The sequence below is a fragment of the Nicotiana tomentosiformis genome, chromosome 7, assembly GCF_000390325.3.
Source record: "Nicotiana tomentosiformis chromosome 7, ASM39032v3, whole genome shotgun sequence".
In the NCBI taxonomy this organism is placed as follows: Eukaryota; Viridiplantae; Streptophyta; class Magnoliopsida; order Solanales; family Solanaceae; genus Nicotiana; species Nicotiana tomentosiformis.
The window spans coordinates 9,809,317-9,834,663 of record NC_090818.1 but is presented as its reverse complement, the minus strand read 5'-3'; the positions used below and the strand labels follow the sequence as shown (position 1 = coordinate 9,834,663).

The 25,347-nt window shown below is 36.7% G+C and overlaps 3 protein-coding genes across 3 annotated transcripts; 1 reads left to right on the top strand and 2 right to left on the bottom strand.

The window, feature by feature from the left end:
• Positions 1-473: 473 nt before the first annotated feature.
• LOC104088016 (protein NOI4) lies at positions 474-3,810 on the top strand. The gene is made up of 3 exons (XM_009592621.4): positions 474-676; positions 2,376-2,555; positions 3,564-3,810. Exons 1-3 carry the CDS (start codon positions 671-673, stop codon positions 3,606-3,608), a joined length of 231 nt encoding a protein of 76 aa, XP_009590916.1. The 5' UTR covers positions 474-670; the 3' UTR covers positions 3,609-3,810.
• Positions 3,811-4,343: 533 nt separating this feature from the next.
• LOC104088062 (transmembrane emp24 domain-containing protein p24beta2) lies at positions 4,344-11,868 on the bottom strand. Its single transcript, XM_070181297.1, has 4 exons — positions 11,524-11,868; positions 5,939-6,125; positions 5,538-5,645; positions 4,344-4,881 (listed from the first exon to the last, which is right to left on the bottom strand). The coding sequence occupies exons 1-4, from the start codon at positions 11,746-11,748 to the stop codon at positions 4,748-4,750; spliced, it is 654 nt and encodes a 217-aa protein (XP_070037398.1). The 5' UTR covers positions 11,749-11,868; the 3' UTR covers positions 4,344-4,747.
• A 648-nt stretch (positions 11,869-12,516) lies between these two features.
• On the bottom strand, positions 12,517-24,058 carry LOC104098316 (GPCR-type G protein 1). The gene is made up of 13 exons (XM_009605011.4): positions 23,595-24,058; positions 22,845-22,945; positions 19,458-19,565; positions 18,362-18,482; positions 17,866-17,995; positions 17,041-17,119; positions 16,343-16,431; positions 14,863-14,955; positions 14,501-14,527; positions 14,313-14,399; positions 13,565-13,636; positions 13,112-13,242; positions 12,517-12,782 (listed from the first exon to the last, which is right to left on the bottom strand). The coding sequence occupies exons 1-13, from the start codon at positions 23,807-23,809 to the stop codon at positions 12,626-12,628; spliced, it is 1,410 nt and encodes a 469-aa protein (XP_009603306.1). The 5' UTR covers positions 23,810-24,058; the 3' UTR covers positions 12,517-12,625.
• Between the last annotated feature and the right edge of the window lie 1,289 nt (positions 24,059-25,347).

The window sequence follows — 25,347 nt, the reverse complement described above, 5'->3', positions numbered from 1 at the left end:
AATTAATGAATAATGACAAGTGTTACTCAACTATTAAGATGGATGACACCAATTAATAAATACCTAATATGCATTAATCAATGAATTTAAGTTATATTCATTGTCAGTATAAAAAGTATTTACACAAGTAACTATATTTAATAGGATTGCTTGAGATTTTTTAATAAATTATATGTAATTAGTCTTTGCAGTTTAAATAGTGATGATATAAAAAATATATAATATTATTTTTTAATCAATTTATTTGAAGTAAACTTATATACGAATAAATCTTTTCAATAAAAACACCATTCATCTTCCCAAAATGAGGTGGGGTTACAAATTCTTAATTTACATTTAAATCATGATGAAATTCATCAAAAAGAAAAAGAAAATAGAGAATTAAACCTGAAAGTGGGCCCACAATCGAAGGATGGCCCACTTTGAAGCCAGCTGTACGTCTATCTATCTACCTTCCATTTGAGAGTCTCTTTGCTTTCTCATATTCTCCTCTTTGTAACCTTTCCGTTTCCATTTGCAGAGACAGAAAGGAGAGAATTTCTCTTTCCTTTTTTATTTATAGCACAAAAAAAACTTTACAAATATAAATAAATCAAATAGTATTCCCAAAAGAGACATAACCGTTTTGTTTTCCGAAAGAGTTTTCTCTCTGTTTCTGTGTAAAGAAGTCATGGCGGTATGATTCTCAATCTCCTTTACATTTCTTTTATTATTTTTTTGTTTTAAATAAAAAATACCCTTTTTAAGATTTTGATTATGGGCTAGTTCTTTGTTCTTCTCTGAGTTCCTTTTGGTAAAAAGGGGGGAAAAGAAGAAAAAAGGAGAAGAGTAGGCTTATGAATTATCCAGTTTGTGTTAAAATTATTGTTTATAATTCTAAGATGTTTTATTTTGGGTGATTTATGATATTTTAGGTCTTAGTATAATTTCTTTTTGAGATCTTACTATGTATTTTGTGTCTTGTTTTAATGTTGAGGAAAGAAACTATCTATTTTCATGGTGAATTTGTTTGTTTTTTTGGTTTTTGCTCTTGCCCTTGTTTGAAACCCTTTTTCTTTTATATTTGAAAGATTGAATTTTTGGTTTCTTAGAAGTTAAGTGGTTGAAACTAATAATAGAATAGAAGCTCATAAGGTTAATGTTAATATCTTGGGATTTTTTTTTTTAACGGTAGTGATCGGTCTATTTCACCGAGTTCCTGCTATTTCACACCAGCACAGATACCGAGTAACTCTGTCCGTCAAGGAACCGATGAAAAAAAATAACTGGTTTAGAGGTAGCAGGTACAATAGTATGTTCGCCCAAGCTCGCCCGAACACCACCGTCATTAAAAAAAATAATACTCAGACATTTCCCTTTTATTTTAATGCTTTGTTTCTGTTTCAGTCATTCTAATTCTCTCTGTGCTAAGAAACAGATTGATTGTGTGAGTTTCTAGTTTTTTTTGGATAAAACAGTGTGCTACACAACCTTTTGCTTAATATTTTGAAACAAATTCACCAGTAAATGATAATATTTGCTTCTACAATTTACTTATATGGTTTTGATGTAATCCTATTCTTCTGAAATATTTACTTTAACAGGCGAGCTGCTATCTGCTGGCATATTTGATTTTATTCATTCGTAGTAGTCAGCACCTGAATACTTTTCTTTATTTTGGATAACAACAAAAACCATGACAAAAATAATGCAATGTACCCGAAATTGTAATGCTACACCAAGTTGTGATTCAAAATCATGTTCTGGTCATATGCTTTTGTGTGTGTTGTGGGGGGGGGGGGGGGTGTTTGGGGGGAGGGTGAGTGATCCATGGGATAAACGGAGCTCCCTATGTCCTTTGCCCCATCCCCTTCCCAGTAGGTTTTTGCATACACTTGAGAATCTTATGTGTTTGCTCTCTTTTGCTGCTTGACTTACTTTGCAATACTGAAGCATTTGCTTAGTGCAAGCCATAGCTTGGTTATTTTAATTGGAAATACCATTTCGTTAGGCTAATTAATATATTTATCTATTTGACGATGTTTAATCTGCCATTAGTAGCTTTTTTGTACCTGTGTGATGATTTGCAGCTTCTAATATTACCTCTTGTGACATTTCAATATCGTCAGCAATCATAATCTAGCCCTCTGTCTGATCATAGCTATTTGTGAAATGTGAGGGGAGGTTTTATGGATGGGGTGGGTTGATGATATGATGCTTCTTGTTTCTGTCTGATCATAGCTATTTGTGAAATGTGATGCTTTGACTTGTTGATCATAAGTAGGCATTTATCATGTCAATTCAATGTGTTGTTGATGTTATTATTATTGTTATTGTTATCTTTATAACATAGAACTATAGAACTGCAATAATCTGATAGTTATATTTCTCTACAGGAAAAAGGGCGTCCGCTTCCTAAGTTTGGAGAGTGGGATGTAAATGACCCAGCTTCAGCTGAGGGATTCACAGTGATCTTTAATAAAGCTCGAAATGAGAAGAAAGCTGGCAAGATAGACTCACCACCGAAAGGTGACTCTGCACACAAGAATAAAGCAATGCTTGGAAAACCTCAGTCAGTAAGTTGTTAACCACATAATGGCTATTAGTTCTACTTATAAAAAAAGGCTATTAGTTCTGGTACTTTGTGTTATATTATAGTATTAGTACGTGTTACCATTCCTCCCTCAACTTTGATTGTTTGAGGAAAAAGGTTCTCGAAACCTTGTTAACACACTAAGTTGCGTTTATAGAGAATGTTGTTCGAACTGGTGTTCTAATAGTATGTCCCATACTAACAGCTGAACTAAAGGGCGATTGTGGTACAACATCAATTATCATTTTTCAAAACAATAAAGATTAACATTTGTAACGATATGTTCTGTATTATTTACAAAGGATCCATTATATAGTTGAACAATTTGCTTTTGTAGATTAATCCATATATCAGAGCATTTCTGTTTATGATTTGTATTTTTGCTTTCTGCCTGTGTTTTCAAGAGTGAAAACACCCGAAGGCTAAGAGTTAGTCTTGAGGGAAAATCTGAGAGCAGTCTTTCTTTCAGTACAGGTGCAACTTAGGAAGGGGTTCCTAAGTGTGTTTTCAAGAGTGAAAACACTTAAGGCTAGGGGTAGCCTTCTTTTTGTACGAGGTAGTACTTAGAGAACGAGCTTCTTTGTATGCTCGAGTTAAATACAAAGTTACTACTAAAACTGTAGACTATCTTCAAACTGTATTATTCTCATCCTACAAGATCCTTAGAAGTTACTACTAAAACTGTAGACTATCTTCCGTTTCTTTTATAGAACCTGAATCCAAATGCCATGCATATATCATCAAAAAACAAGATAATAACAAATAACTCGAGGAATTCCTCCTTAGTGAGTAAGCAGTATACTATGTTATTATGCAAATTCTCCAAGAATTGATTGCTTTCATCAATTATTTTTGGAGCTTCACTATTTGGAAAAGGTGAATATGATTACTGATTAGTTGTGCATTAGTATTTTAGTTTTTTCTTAAGTAGCATGTCTGCATTTTATACGTAAATTTCAGATTATGACTTTATGGGTGCACTTTCTTTCAGAAAAAATGGTTCTGCTGTATGCAATCTACTGCGGCAGAATCATGAACTGTCTTAGCTCTTACATGCTGCACTGGAAAGTGATGTTGGTTGGAACCAGACGATACGAGTGCGCCGTATAACACTGGAGCTGTAGTCAAGATCTGATGAGGAATACTGGGATTTTTGCTGTTGTATTTTGGAATATTTTCTCAAATTGCAGGCTTTTGCTGCCAAAATATGAATGATATATATTTGTTTATTTTTTTAATCTTAAGTTCTTAACTACATTATTGCTCCTATTATTTTTATTTTCTTGCCAAGGCTAAGGACAGATTGGTTGTGTTAATTGATTTATTGGCGTTCTTGATTGGCTTTCCTTGCAACGAAAACATACATATCGGGAGCTATACAAAGACACACACGCACACATTTATCTAATTATCATTGTTGTAAGGTGTTTGTTTAAATTAGCTTCATTAATCACACATAGTTTGTAGTTATTGAATTGTTTTCTCCTATTATCTATTTACACCATTACCCTTGGTATAACTGGTAAAGTTGCTGCCATCAGGAGATCACGAGTTCAAGTCGTGAAAATAACCTCTTGCAGAAATGCAGGGTTAGGCTGCGTACAATAGACCCTCCGACCCTTCCCGGGCCCTGCGCATAGCGGGAGCTTCATACACCGGCCCTTTCTTTATCTATTTACAACATTATAAATGACGTGAAATTTTTGACACGCCAATCTAAACATGCTCATATCAAAAACAATTTAGACAATCCAAATCAAAGAGAGACTAGTTTAAAGTGGTAAGTTGCCAAGATATCTTAATAAGTATTCCTAGCATTTACTGGAGATAAATAACTACTGAATTCACAAAATCCAAATCTCCTACATATTGTAAAGCAGTAAAATGGAGAGTACTACTCCTATAACCTATCAAAAGTCAGAGGCAAGACACCTCAAGAATATAATCCAATTCAGTAAAGAACATGACACTTAGTTATAATCATTCAACTATCATCATTTGTGTATCGAACTAAGGAATCACTATACATTATAGACATCAAAATTTTCTTGATTTGCAAGACTAGCACAAGTTGCCTAATTTGATGAGTGCCTTAGGTTGCAGGTTGGAATATCATGTGCAGCATTCTTGCATTTTTCGAATTACCTTATTAGAATTTCTGACTCTGCCATTGCTTTAGACTCTAGATGAACTAAGCTTCTTCTCAAAAAGGCGTCGCAGGAGGAAACTCTGAAGCTCACTAACCAAAAATAGAGCTATTGATTCAACAATGGCCTTGGCCATCGCTCTTCGCCCCATACCTTCATTCACTGTATTTCAAGTAGGAAAATATTAGCCCACACATCAATATGCATTTTCTCAAATAAAAAGCAAGTTCTTTTCTTTCTTTAGGCGTGTTTGGTATTTTTGAAAAATATTTCCAATTTTTCCATGGTTGATTGACTTAAATACAACCACAACAAGAACTCAGTATAATCTCACTAGTGGGGTCTGGAGAGGGTGGTGTGTACGCAGACCTTACCCCTACCTTGGGGTAGAGAGGCTGTTTCCGATAGACTCGGCTCCCTCCCTTCAAGAACTCCCCACCTTGCTCTTGGGGTGACTCGAACTCACAACCTCTTGGTTGGAAGTGGAGGGTGCTCACCACTAAAGCAACCCACTCTTGTCGTTGATTGGCTTAAATATGAAAAATATTTTCCTTGTGAACAAAATGACTTCCCTACCAAGAGTAGGAAAAATATTTTCCAAAACTCTCCTTCAACCCCCCCAATCCACACCCTCGCCACCCCGGCCCCCTACCCCTCACCTCACCCTAACCCCACCACCATCAAGAAGACATGTCCGGGGTCCAAGTTCGGAGTCAGGGTTCAGGGGTTGGAGTTCGAGGTCGGGATCGGGGTCGGCTCGGGATTGGGCTCGGGGTCGGGTGGTGAAGAATGTAACGCAAAGATTCATAAGATGATACCTGATGCCTGGCGCTCAGTCTGTGCTTCAAGCCAATGCTGTTCAACCTGTATCTTCTGAAGAGCTGCTTCTAACTTTGATATCTGTTCCAGCAATGGATCAAAGTGTTCTGGAGGCATTTAGCATGAAAACGTTACACTTGTAAGTGCAATGGCGAAGTCAGAAATTTTTCCTGGGGTGTTCAAACTTGAAAGAAGTAAAAAACAATTCCGACAAAGGGTGTTCTATATATGTTATATACTTGTAAAATATAATATTTTACATATATACAGTGTAATTTTCCGACGAAGTGTAGCTTAGTCCCAGTGTAAGTGTAACCATAGAGAGTTGCAAGAAAAAAATAAGAAAAACTGACCGAAGAAGAAAGAAGAAAGTATGGTTATGAACCAAGATAATTATTACCATCTTTTGCAGGCTGATTGCAGTGTGTAAAATGGCTAACATGTAAATCGAAGTCCATGTATTCATGGTAAGGCGACTTGTTTGTAAAGCAAAACTGATAAATGCCTTTTCTCTGAGCCATAAACTCATACATTTCACTAGTTTTGTCGCGAAACTCATGAACCGGCTCACCAGAAGGCCCCTTTATCTGATAATTGAACAGAACTGAACGTTAACAGCGTTGCGATGAAGAAAATGGAAGAAACAGTTTAACACTAGACATAAGAAACGTAATTTGTTATGCTTTCTAGATCCTATGCTCAGTTTATTTTGACAGGACTAGCCACATATTAAGAGTAATTCAATGAAATCGTCATGATCTTTTTGTTCCTCTTTTTCCTTAGAATCCTCGCTCTGTTCCATCTGCTGCTGCTTTTGACTCTTTCTAATGGTAAAAGTTGAAAACATAATTACGTAAATAAAAGTGTGCTTTCACACAACTTAAGGTTTTAGATGAGATGGTCACAATTCAACATGGTATTAGTCAGAGCAAGCTGAAAGTTCGAGTCTCGCTGCCACTCGTTATCGACTCTCACTGCACCTATTATCAGGAAAAATTTCCACGTGTTTAATTTGGCTCATAAAAAAGAATCAGGGTAGCATGTGAGATGGCGTGTTGAAAACAGAAATAGGCTGTTAGAGAGATGGTCATGCATTTTAAACTCTCAGCAATCTACACCTAAACCTGTTCATCTCAATTAGTTAGTATTTCCTTCACTAATTCTATGTCATCATTCCACAAATCACAAAACACGACGACAACAATAACAATAACAAACCCAGTGAAATCTCACAAACCCAGGAATTTCTTGGTTAGGAAATCCTTCTTTCTTTGCAAATACCTATTTGCACCCAATTGTTTTCTTTCCCTTCGGGAGATTGAAAAATTATCAATCGTGTTGCTTGCGGTACCATTCGATCCTACCTTGCTAGAGAGCAGAAATATCCATACACAAAGAAAACTTCTGCAAGTAAATTATGGAAAGCACTGGAGGATAAATTTTTGAAGAAAAACAGTCAAAATAAATTGTACATGAAGAAGAGACTGTTTCGCTTCACCTATATTCCTGGTACCACAATGAATGAACATATCACCAGTTTCAATAAATTGGTCACAGATTTGCAAAATATGGATGCAACTTTTGATGATGGTGACTTGACCTTGATGTTGTTGGGGTCACTTCCTAATGAGTACGAGCACCTTGAAACTACTCTACTCCATGGAAATGACGAAATTTCTCTCAGAGAAGTTTGTTCGGCTTTGTACAGCTATGAACAAAGAAAGGCAGAAAAACATAAGGGCGGAGAAGGAAAAGCACTAATTGTGAGGGGTCGTCCTCAAAATCAAACGAGGACTAAGAAGTGAAGATCCAAGTCGAGATCTAGACCCAGCAAAGATGAATGTGCCTTTTGTCGAGAAAAGGGGCACTGGAAGAAAGACTGTCCGAAGTTGAAGAATAAGGCCAGACATAACAATGGAAAGGCCATTATGGATTCAAATGTAGCTGATTATGATGATTCAGACTTCTCATTAGTTACAACAGAGTTATCAACATCATCAGACATATGGTTGATGGACTCGGCTTGTAGCTATCATATGTGTCCCAATAAGGATTGGTTCGTGAATTTTCAAGAAGGAGAATATGGAGTCATCCACACAGCGGATAACAGCCCTCTTACCTCATATGGCATTGGTTCAATAAGATTAAGAAGCCATGATGGAATGATCAGAACATTAACAGATGTTCGATATGTACCGGGTTTGAAAAAGAATCTCATCTCTGTGGGAGCCCTAGAATCAAAAGGGTTCAAAATCATTGCAGAAAATGGAGTGATGAGAATATGCTCTGGTGCACTAGTGGTAATGAAGGCCAATCGGAAGAACAATAACATGTACCGCTATTGTGGTAGTACAGTTATTGGGACAGCGACAATGACATCCAGTGATGACAAAGAGGCAGAAGCAACCAGGCTATGGCACATGCGCTTGGGACATGCTGGAGGGAAATCCTTGAAAGCTCTATCTGATCAAGGATTGTTAAAAGGCGTAAAGACTTGCAACTTGGAGTTTTGCGAGCATTGTGTCAAAGGAAAACAGACAAGGGTTAAATTTGGTACAGCGATCCATAATACTAAAGGCATTTTGGATTATGTACACTCTGATGTTTGGGGTCCTTCCAAAACACCTTCATTGGGTGGTTTGTAACCTTTGTTGATGATTTTTCCCGAAGAGTGTGGGTGTATACAATGAAGAGAAAATATGAAGTGTTGGAAATTTTTCTCAAATGGAAGACGATGGTGGAGAATCAAACGGGCAGGAGGATCAAGTGTATTCGCACAGACAATGGAGGTGAATACAAAAATGATCATTTCAATAAGGTCTGTGAAAATGATGGCATCGTCCGACACTTCACTCTCAGACATACACCACAACAGAATGGAGTGGCAGAACGTATGAACCGGACTTTACTGGAGAAGGTACGGTGTATGTTGTCCAATGCTGGCTTGGGCAAAGAATTTTAGGTTGAGGCAATTACATATGCATGCCACCTCATTAATCGTCTACCATCTGCTGCTATTGATGGCAAGACACCATTTGAAAAATGGTATGAAAAACCTGCTGTAGATTATGACTCTTTGCACGTGTTTGGCTCAATTGCATACTATCACGTGAAAGAGTCAAAATTGGATCCGAGAGCAAAGAAGGCTATATTTATGGGGATTACTTCTAGAGTTAAAGGATACCGCTTATGGTGTCCAGATACAAGGAATATTATATTCAGCAGAGATGTTACCTTTGATGAATCTGCCATAACAGATAAGGTGACAGTTGAAGATGTCAAACAAACTGGTGGTGCATCAAAGCAGGTGGAGTTTGAGGGAAGATATATTTTCCCTACACAAGAAGCAGAGGAGGAAACTCATGAAGATTACCCTCTGGAAGAAGAGCCAATAGAGAGGGAGATTCCAACTCAGGAATCTTGATAACAACTTGAATCAATAGCAACCAGCAGGCCAAAAAGGACAATAACGAAACCTGTTCGTCTCATAGAGACGGTTGCTTGTGCAACCTCAATTGTAGCTGATGGTGTTCCTACCACTTATAAAGACGCAATCCAAAGTTCAGAAGAAGATAAGTGGAGGATTGCCATGAATGAAGAAATGCAGTCCCTTCATCAGAATCATACATGGAAATTGGCCAATCTCCCGAAGGGAAAGAAAGCAATTGGGTGCAAATGGGTATTTGCAAAGAAAGAAGGATTTCCTAACCAAGAAGATGTTCGCTACAAAGCAAAATTGGTGGCCAAAGGATATGATCAGAAGGAGGGAATTGATTATAATGAAGTATTTTCTCCAGTTGTAAAACATTCCTCCATTAGAATTATGTTGGCTTTGATAGCACAGTTGGATTTGGAACTAGTTCAGATGGATGTAAAAACTGCGTTTTTACATGGAAACTTGGAGGAGGAAATCTACATGACTCAGCCAGAAGGATTCAAAGTTGCTGGAAAAGAAAATATGGTATGCAAACTTGAAAAATCGTTGTACGGATTGAAACAATCTTCTAGACAATGGTATAAGCGATTTGACAAGTTTATGTTGTGGCAAGGGTACAAGAGAAGCAAATACGATCATTGTGTGTATTTGCGCAAACTTAATGATGGTTCCTTTGTATATCTTCTCCTATATGTTGATGATATGTTGATAACTTCCAAGAATTCGGAAGAAATTGATAAGTTGAAGATTCAACTGAAGGAGGAGTTCGAGATGAAGGATCTGGGTGAGGCAAAGAAAATTCTTGGCATGGAGATAATAAGAGATAGACGTTCAAAGAAACTCTGTTTATCTCAGAAAGAATATTTGAAGAGAGTACTACAACGTTTTGGCATAGATAAGAAGACTAAGCCAATTAGTACGCCACTTGCTCCCTATTTTAAGCTAAGTACTACTATGTCGCCAAAGGATGAAGCTGAACAGGAGTATATGTCAAGGGTACCATACACAAATGCTGTTGGTAGCTTGATGTATGCAATGGTTTGTACGAGACCTGACATTTCACAAGCCGTTGGAGTTATTAGCAGATATATGCATAATCCAGGAAAGGAGCATTGGCAAGCTGTGAAATGGATTCTACGGTATATTCATAGTACTGTAGATGTTGGGTTAGTTTTTGAGCAGGAAGGCAATCGGTCTGTAGTTGGATATTGTGACTCAGATTTTGCGGGTGATCTGGACAAACGAAGGTCAACTACTGGTTATGTGTTTACTTTTGCAAAGGCACCAGTTAGTTGGAAGTCTACTTTGCAGTCAACAGTTGCTTTGTCTACAACAGAGGCAGAGTACATGGCTATTACAGAGGCTGTGAAGAAGGCAATTTAGCTTCAGGAGTTGCTAAAGGAGCTTGGTATTGAACAAAAAAATATTACAATTTTTTGTGATAGTCAAAGTGCTATTCAATTAGCAAAGAACCAAGTTTATCATGCAAGGACGAAGCACATTGATGTTCGGTATCATTTCGTACGAGAAATCATAGAAGAAGGTGGAGTCACGGTGAAGAAAATTCATACTACGGAGAACCCTGCTGATATGCTGACAAAAGTGGTGACTGCGGTCAAGTTTCAACATTGTTTGGATTTGATCAACATTGTTGAACACTAAAGATTGAAGATGAAGACACAACCAAAATTTGTTATTGAGAGAAAATTGAAGATGTGGAATTTTGCCAAGGTGGAGATTTGTTGAAATTGTCAAAAGTCCCACATCGGTGGATGACAATTTTGAATGAGAATTTCACCCTATAAAAGGAGGTCTAATGTTTAGGATTTAAGTACACTTCTCATTTGCCTTTTATCTTCTTAAGGCATTTGTATCTTCTCTCTTTAGTATTATTTCACTTGTAATTTTGGAGTGGAATAAAATATTGATTGTGTCCGAGGAAGTAGGCAAAATTGGCCGAACCTCGTAAATTCTGGTGTTCTTTTATTGTTGTCTTATTGTCTTGTTTATTATTTAGTGGTTGTCATAATTTTTGGTATAGTAGTTGTGACTCATTCACACTATATACATTTGGCTTCCGCAACAATTGGTATCAGAGCCAAGGTACTGTCTAAGTATGCTCTGTGGTTGCAGCATAGTCTGATCTTCCACATCAGAAAAGATCTATCTTGGTAACTGAGTCAAGGTTCTGTCTGAGTATGCTCTGTGGTTGCAGCTTAGTCTGATCTTCCACACCAGAAAGGAAATCGATTTTTCTCAATATATTTTTATAAGTTATGAAGGGGAGCATTGGCGTAACTGGTAAAGTTGCTGCCATGTGACCAGGAGGTCAGGGCTCGAGCCGTGGAAACAACCTCCTGCAGAAATACAGGGTAAGTTTACGTACAATAGACCCTAATGGTCCGGCCCCGCGCAGAGTGCGAGCTTAGTGCACCGGACTGCCCTTTTTATTAACAGAAAAGATATGGATTCCATGGAAAAACAGACAACAAATAGAAGTTATAAACACATCTCAACTAATTCAGAATTTCAAGAAGGGAAGAGATTACCACAAGATCCACCAAAGTGTCAGTAGCATAATGCCAGGGAGTGTTAGCTTTGATAACAACGAAGGAGAGTTGAACAGTGTCTCCTTCGTATTCTACATTCTGAGACAAACATCCTTCTCTGTCTATTACAAATCTAATTGCATGAATTCCCTTCTCCCAACACAGCCCCAACAACAGTACTAGAGCCACTGTTACTGCCATTCTTGACAATGACCCAATTCCCATCTCTCAATTTCATCAATTAGAGCCAAAAACAGTATGTATTGGATATATGGTTGCTTTTTTATTTACCTTCAAAATCGAAGGAAGAAGTGAATGGATTGAACAAAACAGGTTTAAGAGAGAATATTTGATGATTGACCAATGAGAGAACATTAATTGGACAATATATATACTAGTAGTACTAGGAAAGAAGTAACGAACTCTTTCAGTTTTAGTTGTACTAGAATTCTTCCTACTTTATTGGTGAATAAATTTAGTTCCCTAATGGATTCTGTCCATGCTACGCGTAACGTTTGACACGTTTTTCTTTAATTGCATAATTGCAGGTTAAAGTCACTCACTATTATTATTTATCTCCTTTAAAACTTAATCCATGAGATCTCATAGTTATTCTCCCGCATTATACTGATTAAACCTTACCACCCTACTAGCATAATTTTGAGTCTTGACAACAACAACAATATATCCAGTATAATCTTGAGCATTTCATAAACTTAGTTTTCACTTTGCAAAACGCTTCCAGTTCTAGTGTTGGCTAGTTTGACGTTTAATCCTCTTTTGGCGCGCATTGGAAGTATGAACTAATTGCAATGTGCAATACATGGTATACTACTTTCTTCACAGAGCATAACTTGATTTATAACTAAAATTGCGTACTTTAATTTTCCAAAAGGAAAAAAAAAAAAGGGGGGGGGGGGGGGGGGGGTGAGGAACAGTTTGGGTTGTCAACTTGAATTCTGGAAGATATCAAATAGATGTAAACCAGAGGGCTTTGATCATGCAAAAATTTCTACTATATCAACGATACAACATTACAAAGAATAGTGGTAATTCCTTGTGGCCTAAAAGTAAAAATTGCCTCTTCACTGAGGAAAATGTTTTAATCAATTGGGTGCTTATTATCGGCCTTTCGAGCTGTATAGTGTGCAGATAGCAAAAGCAGAGATAAGAAAGCACTTGCAACAAATATTGCATCAAACCACCTGTGATAGAAATCAAACTGTATGTCTCCACCTAATACATCCGTTATGATTATCCTGCCAACATAAATTAGGTTAGGGCATAGTGTAAACATCAAGTGCAGATAAAATTTTTCAATGTCAGATCATGTATCAAAATCGACTAAGGTACTAGCTTAATATCATTTTCCCATGTCCGCAAAATGGTCAGTTCCAACGTTATAGCCATAGTTACCCACACCAACCATTTTTCAAGTTTCTTTCTTGCAAACCACTCAGCAAGTCGCATTGAGAAGAAAACAATTCATGTTAGGAAACCGGGTTTGATTAGTTTAAAGCATTGATCATTATAAAACAAGATCTTCAGTAACAGATATTCAAAATAAAAAGCTTATTAGTAACCATACCGATATTCAGTTGCCAGGCTCTTTCTAATCAAAAGAATGGACGACAGGAAATACATTCCCATGATTTCAGAGAGAAAAAGCACCACATTACTTGATGATCCACTTCCAACTCTGGAAACGGCAAAGAAGAACTGGGCACATACCAAAATGCTTCAAGTTAGCTGAAGGATACTCGAGTCAATAAAAAGCTGAGTTTTCATTTCCAAACAGTTAAAGGATGTCAAGTAGTTTCCTTGATTCTATCTGTGCAGGTACATGTGCAACCAAATTGGAGGATTTACTCATGAAGAAATGTTTAAGATTAAACCTTAAAAAAATTGAAATTATATTGTTATCTGAAAGCAACCGATATACTAAAACAACGTAAACAAGATGGACAGATTTCTAGATTCATAAACCATAAATGATGACATCCAGCAAACTTTGAAAAAAGACTATCAAGCATAAATTTACCTTCATCAAGTTAGTCAGGAAGCCCCTCACAGATACCACAATCAACACCCCAATGAACAGGAGAGAGATGTACTGCACAAGGGAGCAATGGTCAGATAACTCCTGTCCAGAAAATAAAAGACGAAATACTAGCAGAAACAATAAACTACTAAGAAAGAGCCTCAGAATGAGCACCTAAAGCTTACAATGTCACTCATACAACCAGTGATGAGTGACCCCTTCACCTATCCAACATAACACTGTTCCCTATTAAATGATATACAATTAATTTCACTCTTAAAAAAAAAATTGATTTCACTCGGGTAGTAAAGATAACCTCGACTTTATATTAAAATACAATAGTATACTGTTAAAGATTGCGTTATTATCGATGAGGTTATTTTAGATGCCACATCTTATTTAATTCTTAGAAATTTTTAATGTGCTTACTCATCCGTTATGTGTTGAATTAGCTTCTCAACTTTCACTTTTTCAAACTCAAGAATCTTGATCTTGTTTCCCTTCAGTGGTTTTGCTATAGGTAACATAAAAAAAAAGCCACCTTCTTCAAGCACTTTCATCTTCTACCCAATTACTCTCAATTTCATGCAAGTATTTAGAAGCTAGCTTCCAAACCTCGTCTCTGAAGGTTCATCTCCTAAATGTATTAACGAAATAATAGCTCCACTCAGATGATAGGCTAATCATCCAAGTAGCACCATAACCATGAATACCATGAGTAAATGAAATAATGCAGAAGTAGACGAACCTGTGATAATAAGTTGACATTTATTCCTATGTCAAAGAACTGTAAAAATATGCTGATTGTCCTTGTCACAGGATCGACAGAACCGGCCTGTCAAATAATGATATGCTTGTCAAATGCAAGGATTCAGCTATTAGTTATATAAAGAGAAGTAATCATTAAGAAGATTAAATTCTAGTTTAGAAGCATACCTCTTTGAAAACAACACTTTGAAGAGACTGCAAAAGTTAAATTGGTCAATTAGCAATCTGGCTCAAACAATAACAAGCAGAACTTGGAAGGGGTGAAAGCAACATGAAAGATCATAGAAAGACCTATGTGCAGTGCAGCAAATCCACAATATGAACAAACTTTGTAGCGTCCATGTGAAAGTATTAATATGATATAGAAAATGAAGAAGACCATAAAAGTTTGTGCAGTAGTGTCAATCAACAATAAGTACATCAATCAAGTTTCCTGCTAACATTAATATAGGCCTGTCATATGAACAGGAAAAGAGTAGACATCATGTGAGAGGTACTTAAATTTACCAAATTTAACGTTATTCTCATACCTTTATCATTTTATACACACAATACACAGAACACACATAGCCCAAAAGATTCTGCAAGTGACCCTTCCATGTTCGAGAATAAGCAGCAGCTTCCTGACGTGATGGACTAATTTAATCAGCTGAATACAAAGTAAGTAGTTCCAAACCAATTGATTTAAATAATAAATGAAAGTAATTTGATAATACGAGCTGTAGAAGAAGAGGGACCATAAAATTATGAGCTTGCAGACAAACAAAGGAATATTTTGATGTTCTCATACGGTAAAAACAACAAAAATAGCAACATGAAAACTTGAATTCTAAGAAGTCAAATGGAAAACGAATTTCATAAGCTGACAATAAAGGTCACAAGCCCTAATAGCAAAGCTTGGGGGGGGGGGGGGGGGTTGAGTAAAGGTGTTTCTTGGTTGCATAATTTGCTCAAACCATCTGGGCAGAAAATATTTTAACCAGAGAAGAGGTGTGCCATTCTTCCAGAGTGGTACTCTGTTTGATATCAATAAAAGTCTCAACTGTTAGTAAGAAAGTGAGCCGGCTGCGATTTTCTGAGAAAGAGAAGCCAAGGAGTGATACTAGTGGAAGCACAAGTTTCCAACCTCAAGAACACTGAGTTCAGCATCAGAAAACTTATATTGCACAGGAGTGTCTGATACGTAAAATTTCAGAGGGAATGAAGTAGCAATTTTGCACTCCCTCTATTTCAACGATAGGAAAATGGTGGTGTCTGGGCTAGCTTGCATGCACCTCGACTATTCCGTCAGTTACCTGTTACCTCAGACAAGTATAAGCACCAGGTAACTCTGCCCACCAAGGCTTAGGCAGATGAAAAAAAATCATCTGGTGTTCTTGCATCTCTATTGGTATTTGAACCTTAGTTTTATCCGCTTTACTGACCATTAGGTCACACCATCAAGAGCGGTAATGACTTACTTTCTTCATTCGATGTTCCCCAAAAACACTTAATATTTCTTTATGTTTTTCCACCCTTTCCAACAATTCAAATTAAGATACTCCCTCCCGCACATTTCTATATTTGGAAATAATTTAGCTTTAAATGTCTCATTTTATCCTTAATAGCATGCTTTTATAGCCACAAAAATCTCATGGCATGTTCAACACCACAAGTTCCAAAAGTCTTTCTTTCTTCTTAAATTCTCACTCTAGTCAAATTACGCCACAAATTGAAACGGAGGGAGTAACTATTTTTTAGTGAATTCAAATTAATATAGCTCGATACTACTTTTTTTGAGAAGGTAACTCGAAACTACTTCTCATTATTTCAAACATTGATGTTATATCTACAGAACAACTACTCCAACTTTTCACACTTCAAACTATAGTTTTAACCTTCTTCTACCAAATCAATATGATAATTTATTCATACATTACACTCTTAACAATCACATTGGTCATACTAGATCATTTTTTAACGAGGCGGAGGAGTAAAAAGAAGTACAGCATAAGACAGTTCAATATGAACCTTAGCTTGGCGAAGCTCATAAATTTCCAAGAAAAGCTGCTTTGATAGCTCCTCTAAGGCCTGAACCTCGTTTTCCATGTTTCTGATATCTTCGTGCGTGAAGTGCATACAACACCAAAGAGAAGTGCGTCAGAGGATTGTTAGAAAGTAACACAAGTATCATGTACGCTGCCGAGCGCATTTGATGTTTTAAAAAAAGGAGGAAAAACCAAACTTAAATAGATGAAAGCTGAACCAATAGGCAAGTAATGGCAATGTTCATAGATCCTAGTAATTAGAGACAAAAAGGAAGCCACCTAGCTGTTGTCCTATTTGCAGGGATGGAATATCAGTACATCTATCTCAAGTATAATTTCTCCCTCCATTCAAATGCGATATTACTAGAAGATGCCCACCAAAAAGAGTCATTTCTTCAAAATGCAATTTACACCACTCAATTCGTCATTATCAAGTGTTGTTTAAACAATTACAGTTAATCCACAATATTGTTTTTAAGTTCAAATAGAAAAAGATGAGTTTTCATCCTACTTGGCCACTTCTGCTCCTGCTAATCAGAATCGTAATAATCAACTTTCTTCTTGAATATTTTAATTACAATCAGTATATGCAGGAGAAGTGGGGAAAAAAAAAGAATCTTGTACCATTTTTGCACTTAAATCAATAAATTTTCGGAGAGAAATGTTCTACCATACACTAACCTTGTTCCTTTTGGTCATCCTGAACGGATCTTACAACTGTTCCCACAATGCGCTTAAAGAAGGAACTAGATTTTGTTTTCTGCAGCAGAAACATATCAGGGAACACATTTCAAAACTAAATATAAAGAGACAGCAAATGTTCAGAACCACGAAACGACACCTTCCCTTTTCTTTCTTTTATTATCTCTTGGCAATAGCAGATGTGAAAATTCAGTTATTGACTCAAATAGCAAACATCAGCTAACCTTTCTTTTAAATACACGCAATTGCAGTATAATTCCAGAGAACTTATGTTTTGGTTTCTAAAGCAAGTTATAGATTTTTTTTAAAAGCATCAGTATCGTCACAAATTGCTACTCAATCTATAAAAAGTACGAGAGAGATACTCGAGAAAGTGCTTCATGCAAGATATACTTACAAACGCTACAGCAACCACAGTTGTAGTTAATTGCCACCCTTTCAAAGTGTGATTTCTATGTTATGAATGGCCGTGCCTCAGGTCATTTCAGTTGAATCACTTGAATGAAATTGCAGTAGTACTTTATATACTCAACTCTAGATATTTTCAAGGATCGGAGTACCTATAACTTCCAATACAGGTAGGATAGGGGTATACAAAGGCATAATAAAGTGTCTCATAAAATATCCTAATAGCCCATATAGAAACTCAGCTATCATCAATGACTTTGCACTAGGATGACAAAGAGGAAAAAACACAGGTCACCTCCAGACAGTAAGCTGTTTGTTTTTCCGTGCTTTTTTTGGGCGCGCATGTGTATACGTAATACAATCATACAAAAGTAAAAAACTTAAGTTAATCAGTACCTCTTCCGAATCTTGGATCCGCTCCATTTCCCTTTGACAAAGAATAATTCTCTTTTTCTTTGCAATACAAGTTTCAATTGACTGCATCAGCTGCCTTTCCAGTCCTTTGATCTCTGATTCCTCTATTTCTCTTCGATACAGAAAGAGTCAGGATACCAAAAACCAAATATGATTACTATAAACAACACAAGGAAACATAACATCACTACTTTTGCTATAAACTTCAGTTCAACATATATTTGACTAAATGTTAGGAGTATCAAATTAAATTTGGTAAAAAACCAGTCTAAGTAAGGCTGTGTAGTAGGTTGTAAATGAAAAGGGTTATTAACCAATAACAGTTACTCCATTGAACTAAGGAGGTTTCAGAAATGAATATACTGTACAGTTCACAATTGATCTAGTTCAGTGCCCTCTCTTAGAAGATAAACTATAAACTAACTGAGTATGCACTCAATTGCACCAACTTAAGCTACATCTTATGTTCACATCTTACCTGATAAATAGAGAGAGATAACTGTATGGCAAATTTACTGCTCCAAAACCTGAAAGGATAGCCATGACAGTCACACCAATCACTCCAATCCTGCTAACCAGCTGAGGTATGGTGAAAAATCCTGAAAAAAAATGTAGAAACATAATGATATTGCAGGGGATACAAAGATGACAAGAGTCTCTGAGGACAAATTATAGAAATACTCATGCTAAATTATTTATTCATCCACTTCAAATATATTAAGTGGACCACGCTTGTAGTCTAATGTGTAATTATAGACACCAACCTTACCATTAAACTCTGTGACTAGGACTGTGGATGATGTCAATAGAGTATGGCTATGAATTTCAAAGAGACCTGTCAAGAAAATGCATTTTGGGTCTAACTCAAGCCCAAAAGTTAGTATACGGGGTAAGAATTTTTCCAAGCCCATATAAGGAGACTACAACCCATACCCTCAACCAATGTGGACTCTGACAACCCCTCGCACACCCAGGCTAGACATCCTCAGTGTGAACAACATACATTGAGGCGCGAATTGGGTGAACCAAGAATATGGTTAGCTGACTCTGATACCATGTTAAGAAAATGGACACTGAGCCTAACTCAATCCAACACTAACTAAGGAGGTGGGGATTGTCCAAAAGCATAAAAGGAGACTACCACTCATACCCTGAATTAATGCAGGACTCTAACAATACATTTAGACAATTTTACATTTTTATCTTCTATCATTTTTAACTATTTCAACTAAGTTTTTACAAATCATTACAGCTTCGCCTCATCAAATGCGGATACTAAGCAAACACTATGACAACTAAGATAAGTAGAAAAAATCCGGAGTCTGTTCCTGTTCGGTACTGAAAACATGCAGAAGAAAAGATTTAAAAGGATGGCCAGAAAGAGTAGCTTTCTTTCTTTATGCAAATACTGTAAATTACAGTAAGAACAGAGGGGAAAACTTCTGGTCCTTTATAGTCATGTCCTTATGATTTATTCATATAAAGATGTGGCCTAGAGAACATTATTGCAATATTCTGAAAATCAACAAGGAGAGTGGAAACAAGATCCATGTGCAACAAGGAAAGATACAAACCTCTGTCGGGTGAAGGCATTGGAAAGTGAATGCCCAAGCGCCAAAAACCATATAGAAAAGCCAACAAGAATAAGATAGCACCCACCGCAGCCCGTTCCTTCCTCACGCCTGAAATAAAAACTCAAGATTCAGAACATTCATTGAAAGAGGCGATTGAGGTGGTACAATCTAATATCTGATTGGAGTGTGAACAAATCTTTGTTATGGTTTAAAGCCAACAATGCATAGCATTGATAGCACTATGCAACTTGTGGCGTGAGAGAGAGAACGTTGGAACAGCAGTGGAGTACATATAATCAATTTGCTCTATGATTATATTGAAGACTTTGACCTACTTATTCCTGGCTATTATGATATTATCTGTTGGCCCTTACAGGAGAATTTGGAGTAGTCAGTTGATTTGCAATGAAGTTGCATAACCGGACAATGATGTGTCATCAAATACACCATTAAAAATAAGGATCTTGGACCTAACTCAACCCAAAAGACTAGCTCTGAGGTAAAAAAAAGTTCCAAGACCACATAAGCAGACAACATGTTCATACAACAAGGTACACTTAAATCCCCCAACCCTCCTGCAAATCAAGGTTGGACAACTAGAATGTGGACAATACAACATGGGGGCTCGACATTGAATAAACCAAGAACTGGGATGAGTTAATATCCTTGGGCCTAACTCAACGACAAAAGTTAGCTCATGAGCTGAGAATTGCACAAGACCATATAATCAATTCTATCAAAGCGTACTAAATGCTTAAAATTCTAAGCTAGCCTGAATAACCCCTAACAAGATCAAGTCTTCGTTCGTTCCAAAATAAATAGCTTTCTAAATTCATGTCTTATCAATTAATCCACAAGGCTTGTCTTCTACCTTAAAGGCATAGTACTTCCAATAAAGTGCATTTAAAGGTGATAGAGCAAGCATGGCATCCAAGATTGTGGCCCAGGCGATCAATGAAGTGGGAGGAGAACCATGAGATCTCGGGTTCAAATCCTAGTGAGAGGCAAAAACACTATTTGATTTTTTCCCTTTTATCTAAGCCTTGATGTGCAGAGTTACCTGATACCAATGTTGGTGGGAGATAGCAGGTACCCAGTGGAATAGTAGGTGCACAACTGATCTAGATACCACCATTATTAAAATATACAAAAAAAAAAAAAAAAGGATTGATGAAGCAAGCATGCAGAAGGACACTGTCTACTCAAACTTTAGAGATTACCACCATGGAACCTCCATGTGCATGAAAAAGAAAAGTTAAGGTTTCTGGCAAGAGTAATACATACACAAGGAAATTGTGCAAATAACGCTGCTGTAAAGATTCTTATAAACACACTCTCAGTATTTCCGCGAAGAACATCTATCTAAACTGAATATCAAATCAGCACAGGAGCAACTAGGTATTATCCTCTTTTCTCTTTTCCTGAATAGCTAAGGAGTTGAGTTGCTGAGGACAGAAAGTATCCGGTACTTGGGATACTTCAAAGATATATCAAATTAGCACAGGAGCAACTAGATATTATCCTCTTCTCGATAACCAAAAAGTCTAATTAAATTAGACTGAAATTAAATGCAGTCTAATTTCAGGTTTATCCTCTTTTCTCTTTTCCTGAATAGCTAAGGAGTTAAGTTGCTGAGGACATAAACTATCCAATACTTGGGATCTTATCACTTTTTCTCCTTAGAAATAACCATAAAACATGAGCAACATCACATGTTATAAATAGTTTAAAAGTACAACAACAACAACAACAACAACATACCCAGTATTATTCCACGTTGTGGGGTTTGGGGAGGGTAGTGTGTACACAGACCTTACCCCTACCTTGTGAGGATAGAGAGGTTGTTTCCAATAGACCATCGACTCAGGAAAGCATAAGCACCACATTAATGAAAATATAGACAAGAAGAGACAGCCCAAAAAAGCTATATAAAAAGCAGAATAAAGACAACAAGATAGTAAGGTGATCACAATGAAAGAAAACAACGGTTAGTCAATAAAAACCTACTACCAACAGAAAGCGAGATTGCGTGCCGATACTACTATTAAGAACACTCTAGACTATCTACTCTACTACCCTAATCCTCGACCTCCATACCTTCCTATCAAGGGTCATGTCCTCGGTCAGCTGAAGCTTCACCATGTCTTGCCTAATCACCTCTCCCCACCTCTTCTTTGGCCTACCTCTACCTCCCCGTAGGCCCTCCAATGTCAACCTCTCACACCTTCTCACCGGGGTGTCTGTGCTCCTCCTCCTCACATGACCAAACCACCTAAGCCGCGCTTCCCGCATCTTGTCCTCAATAGGGGTCACACCCACCTTGTCGCGAATAACCTCATTTCTAATCATATCTAACCTGGTGTGGCCGCACATCCATCTCAACATCTTCATCTCTGCTACCTTCATCTTCTGGACATGAGCGATCTTGACTGGCCAACACTCAGTCCCATACAACATCGTCGGTCTGACCACCACTCTGTAGAACTTACCTTTAAGTTTCGGTGGCACCTTCTTGTCACACAAAATACCGAAAGCGAGTCTCCATTTCATCCATCCCGCCCCAATACGATGTGTGACATCTTCATCAATCTCCCCATCTCCCCCTGAATAATAGACTCAAGGCACTTAAAACTTCCTCTCCTAGGGATGACCTGTGAGTCCAGCCTCACCTCCCCTTCCCCTCCTTGAGTCTCACCACTGAACTTACATTCCAAGTATTCTGTCTTGGTCTTGCTCAACTTGAAACCTTTAGACTCCAGGGTCTGCCTCCATACCTCTAACTGCGTTCACACCGCCTAACGTTTCGTCAATCAATACAATATCATCTGCAAATATCATGCACCACGGCACCTCCCGTTGGATGTGGCGCGTCAGTACGTCCATCGCCAGGGCAAACAAAAAAGGGTCGAGTGCCGACCCCTGATGCAACCCCATCATAACCGGAAAATGGTCCGAGTCCCCACCCACCGTCCTCACTCGGGTCTTTGCTCCATCATACATGTCCTTAATCACCCTAACGTAGGCAACAAGTACATCTCTAGCCTCCAAACATCTCCACAAAACCTCCATCGGAACTTTAAAAGTATTTGAGAAAATACATTATGTAGAGAGATTAATAAATGAAATCATGTTTAGCGGGCCTCAAGATAGTCTTAGCACTTCTTCATGCCAGAGGTAAAGAAAGGATTATAATTTTGTGCCATGAAGGATCTTGGTACTAAAATGACAGCATAGTAAGCAGCTTCGGCCAATTCTCATCAATAGCAGGAACGGAACAGGTAAAATAAATAAAAAAGGAAAAAATGGGATAGACCAGATTCAACTAAGGTATGTAAAAGGTGAAAAGTGAAGTCTCCATTGAGCATGGTCATAGTTAGAGCAACTTACCACTGTTGCAAAGCATCAGGTAGCAATGATAGTAGGGCAACATGAAGACTAGTAACAATATCAAACAAAACAAGTCCACCTTCCAATTCATCCATCTTGCCCTACAATTAACAATGAATGGTTAATTTTAAACAAGATCTAAATACCTAAAAGATAGTGCAAATCTAGTAAAACAAACTGAAGATATTGTTCCCTCTGTCCCAAAAGATTGACCTACTGACAAGTAATTTCTGCTGATTAAAAATAGTTATAACCAACAATTCTAGGAAACTTTTTTTTCTCCAACAATTCAATCTAATATAAGGTAATACTAATTCATATTATATCAAAATGATATGACGTGTTTTAAACTAACCATTCCATTTTATACACTAAAAACTATTATTTCAAACATAGAGGATTCGTATAACCGACACAACTAGAATTGATGCCTAGCTCATTCATTAATCAATCAGGATGTCAATCACGATGTAATTATTCCAGCCCCAGATCATCATTTCTTCTATTCCCATGTCATAGGTCCAATGAAATTGTTTCTCTCCAACTAGAAATAACATAATCCCCAACTAAGCTGAACAGTGGAATATAAACAACATTTCTCATCCCATTAATGCTCTATTACCTTCAATAGAAAATAAAACAAAACAATTCTCCAAACCTAGTTCGCAGCTAAATAAATCAAACAACAATAAGCTCAATACAAAGCAGAAATGAACACTGCAAAAAAAAAAGAAAAAAGAAGAAGCATACTCTTTAGAAAGAAGGGGAATAATCTCGAAAAGGACAAGCTGAAAAAGGTTGCAGGAGAAAGCAAAAACAACACTGAAGATGATCTGAACCAGTACTCTCTTCTCTTCATACTCTTTATACAGTCGCCGATTCAAGAACCATAGTCCCGTCCACCCCAGTAACGTTAACGATCCCACTCCTATTACTCCCTCGTATATTCCTCTTCCCCATCCCATTGAATATTATTGCACTGATTTCCCTTTTCTGAGTTTGGAATTTCTATCCTTCAGTATAACGTTACTAAACCCCACATTTCAGCATCTATTGTATATCAATAATTAAACAATTGATGCAGATTCCCATGTATTTCACCCGTTTTGTTTATTCCTTTTTTTTTTCACAATCATATAGTTTTCTCAAGAGCCTCACAGTTGAACTGGATCACCTAAAAATTTGAGATTTGATTTTGTTTAGTTTTTGTGATTACTGGTTTTGGAAGAAAAAGAGTTTTTCTGAAGAACATTTTTTGTGTTTGGAATTACAATTTGCACTTGTAGTCCCCAAAATATAATAGATTGTATTTCTGATCCTTGTGATATTTTGTCAAGCAAATTTAACTTTCAATTTATTGTAATGTGCACTTTTGATTCCTTTATTTGTGAATCTTCACAAGAATAATGTATACTATTATTATATCATTTGAAAGAGTTGTAAAAGTAGTCCAAATGAAACAAATTCTTACATAAATGGACCGGAAACAAATATTTCACTAAATTGAAGTTTAAACATGCTTAGTCATATAAAAAAAACTAAAATTTGAATTTATGAATAACTGAGGGTCCAAAAATGCTATGCTTCTCTAACTTTCTTTTTTAACATTTGAGTTTCGTTTTTACAAAACCATAATTTAGTTTATATTGTATATTGTAAAAGAAATTTTAATTTGAAATTAATAATACAAACTTACATTTCTTTTAATCCACTCTATCTAGATTTTGGGTTTTTGAGAAGTTTTTCTCACTCAAAAATCATTCGGTTTAAAATATAAATTGGGTTTTTGAAAAAGATCAAAATATTTTTCGAAACAGAAGAAAAAAATCTATATGAAGTTTTCACAAAACTGATACAAATGTTTCTAGAAAACATATTTTGAAATATCAACCCGTATATACCATTTCCCAAACATTAGTTTCCATATATTCGTTTCCCAGAATAATTCGGAAACCAAATTCAAATGCCAAATGTGAATCCTAACTTTTATTTTAGTTATTGAGAGGTGGCTTAGTTTTTGAACAACGAACTTAATAGTGGCTAGAGGTACACTTAACCCCACAGGAACGCAAGATTCTAGATACATCACATCCAGTATCATCGCAAAGATAGGCAAAACTACATATACATGTATTAAAAGGAAATTAATTAAATCACGTTGTCGTGAAATTATATTTTGCAAATATGATAAAAACAATTTCGTGGCAAAGGTCAGAACTACATTTTAAAAAATGTTAAATTCTCACATAAGGAAAGCTTCTAGTATAGTGTAATTTCGTGTTCGATTGGTGTAATGAAAATTGAAAAAAATACTGTATATAACAAGCTCGTTTAAAAGGCATTTCTCAGAGGCTCAGTGAACAATGACTTTACCAAATCACCTTTTAAGGAGAGGTGAAAGTGAACTCCAACTTTGACAATATAAAATATATAAAAGCCTAAATCTTCAAATGTTATAGAAACGTACGTGTTGCACTGGCCAAGATATACACGAGCAATATAC